The 2635-nt window shown below is 58.7% G+C and overlaps 1 protein-coding gene across 1 annotated transcript in view; it reads right to left on the bottom strand.

The window, feature by feature from the left end:
• Positions 1 to 1317: 1317 nt before the first annotated feature.
• Positions 1318 to 2635, bottom strand: part of MBOAT4 (membrane bound O-acyltransferase domain containing 4) — a 2119-nt gene continuing 801 nt past the window's right edge. Inside the window, 3 exon segments of the mRNA XM_010085132.1 lie at positions 1318 to 2290; positions 2573 to 2632; positions 2634 to 2635. The exon segment at positions 2634 to 2635 is cut by the window's right edge and continues 145 nt beyond it. Coding sequence (XP_010083434.1) covers positions 1318 to 2290; positions 2573 to 2632; positions 2634 to 2635 — 1035 coding nt within the window.

Genomic DNA, 2635 nt, shown 5'->3' with positions numbered 1-2635 from the left:
GTCCAGCGGAGTGATGAAACACCTGGAGAGCCTGCCTGAAGGAGCCCAGCGTGTTTTTCAGAGATAAGATGAAGAGATGACTCAGCTTCTAAGCATGGATATACGGAATAAGTTAGAGGCAGGTCTGCAGGACAGCACTGAAGGAGACAGGGTCTGGACGTGACAAATCTAAGCTGTGCTGGCAACAGGAAGATTATATGAGGAGCAAATGGCTTGCGGGGCTTGGGTTGCCTACTCAGTGGGACTCAAGAAGTGGCCAAACATCCAACCAACCCAGAAAAAACCAAGGTTGGATCCATTTTGCGTACTGAGTTTCAGTTTAGTGACAAACACTGATACAGGTGTTGGCACAGGGCCTGCACGGCATGGGATGGTAACCTGATCAAAATGCTTTCCTTTGAGTTTGGGCACTTGAGACTGGTTCTGGTGTCGGTCCTGGTACCCTGAGCAGCATGTCTGGCAGACCAGAGGCCAACAATAGTCCTGTAGCATTTTCAGCTGTATTATTTTGAGATTTGGTGGGTGGCTTCTTGCTCTCATATAAACAGAAACCTTTAGCTCCATGCTTTTCTGATGTCTTCCCCTATGGTAGCTCATGCTTCTCCAGCCTAAACAGCCCCAGGCTTTTGGGTCCTACGCCAGTGCGTGAACTGGAGAAGTGCATTAGGGTTTCTGCTGTGTATCTTTGTGAGGAAAGCGAAACATAAGCCTTCGTTGAATGCCACAGCTGAGCCTGAGCACTGTTCTGGCTTACTCCCCCTTGCCCGTGCTGTCCTCAGCACACCATGGGCAGTAGCCCCCCTTTTCCTAGCAGGTATTCTTGCCCTCGTGCCCAGGATTCTCTGCAAGAACGGTGGAGGGGATGGATCCTCCTTCTTCCCCGTGTGGCAGTGGACACAGCTGACCTGGGGACCAAGCATGTCACCCACTTGGCTGGGGGTGGGTATTGCAGGAAACGTCTAACTGGGAACACAGTTTGGGGTCCAAAGGCCACAGGGACAGTGCTGAGGAGCAACTGGAGGAGCACCACAGACCCATGCCTCTTGGTAGTACTGCTGGGGCAGGGGGGAAAGTGGGGTGTTCCATCTGTGCTGCCCCCAGTGCATTTGTAGCATAGACGAGTTTGGTGGGGAGGTTGTGTGCTTCCTATGGGAGAGGAGGCTGAGACCCAAGGCCCCCAGACAAACCCTGGGCAGGCAGTGCTGCTAGAAGCCTTTTCCCAGTGGTCTGGTGCCCTCGCCTCCCTGCTTCAGCACATCCCTCAACGCCAGGGGATATCCCAGGAGTAAAAGCCAACCTGGTTCTCCAGAGAGGAGGTTATATGAGATTGCTTGTGTGCTCACGTGTGCAGGGATGTGCCCCACCAGCTGCACCAGTTAGCCCAGGAGAGGCTCAGCTGTGCTTCGGCTTCTTGGCCAGCAGCAGCAGCAGCGCGAGGCTGTAGGAGAGGGGAAGGATGCTGTGGCAGGAAGCCCAGAGCAGGCAGAGCACGGAGAAGCTCTCAGTCTCCACAGCCACCAGGATGTAGGCGATGATGAGCTGCGTGAAGACCCATGTTGTGCCACGGTACAGGAGCTTCAGACCCCAGGAGGTGGCCCAGGCACTGAGGAAGGGATGGATGCGGTAGTCGGCCTCCACCATGACAGCCCAGCACAGGGAACCAAAGACCTGCCCAGGCCGGAGGCTGTGCCACCAGGCAGAGAAGGCAAAGGTGGCCAGGAGCGGCTGGGCCGGGCAGCACTGGAAGATGAGTCTCCTCAGCCAGCGGGACGTGCTCTTGTTCCAGGTCTGGGTGAAGACGGCCAGGCGGTGGGTGGTCTCCAGCATCCACAGGTCATGGAAGGAAAGGTCTCCTTGTCCTGCCTCCGGCCCGAATCCCGCCGCCTCCAGCAGGGCCTCGTCCAGCACCTAGTGCCGATAGAAGGCCAGCCTGCGGAGCAGGGCCTGTGCCCAGGTGTGGGGCAGGCAGCCCAGGCCCACACAGCCCTGCCCCATGGCCAGCCCCACGGCCAGACCCCGCAGGGCCAGCGCACAGAGACAGCGCTGGCCAGTGGCCCTCAGTGGGAAGGGGAGAGACCCTGAGGACTGGACCTGGGACCAAAACCTGCTGAAGGAGCACAGGGGACCACCGAGAAGGGCTGGAAAGAAGAGCAGGTAGCTGCAGAGAGGCAGTGCACGCTGCAGAAGCCCCTGGCCCAGCTGGAGCTGCACGAGCCCTTCGTGGATGTCCAGGGACAGAGATGTCGCCTTCTGGGTGAGCAGCATGATGGCAGAGAGGGCGATGGCTGGCCTGGAAGAAGGTGACCGAGAGCTGCTGAGTCCCTCAAAGGGAGTGTTAGAGGCAGGGGCACGAGGCCACGCATAGGAGATGTTCTGTCCCACGTCCCCAGCGCGCTGCCATGCCCACAGCATCGCCCACGCACGGGGATGTGGCTGGAGCCAGAGTGGAGACTGAGGGCTGTGGAACAGCCAGACAGTTTGGTCTGGGGGACCCTCCACCCTCAAAAAACAACTGGGAGGGCCCCCAGCCCACGAGGGGAGGAGCAGGAGGAAGGCAGAGCCGGGGCATTACCTCGCATCCTGTGGGTCCAGCTCCTGGCTGCTCAGAGCCAGGTGGCAGAGGGTCTGCCAGGAC

Source organism: Pterocles gutturalis, unplaced genomic scaffold, assembly GCF_000699245.1.
Source record: "Pterocles gutturalis isolate BGI_N339 unplaced genomic scaffold, ASM69924v1 scaffold35800, whole genome shotgun sequence".
Lineage (NCBI taxonomy): Eukaryota > Metazoa > Chordata > Aves > Pterocliformes > Pteroclidae > Pterocles > Pterocles gutturalis.
Note: the sequence above shows the minus strand (reverse complement) of the source record. Positions and strands in the feature narration are given on the sequence as shown.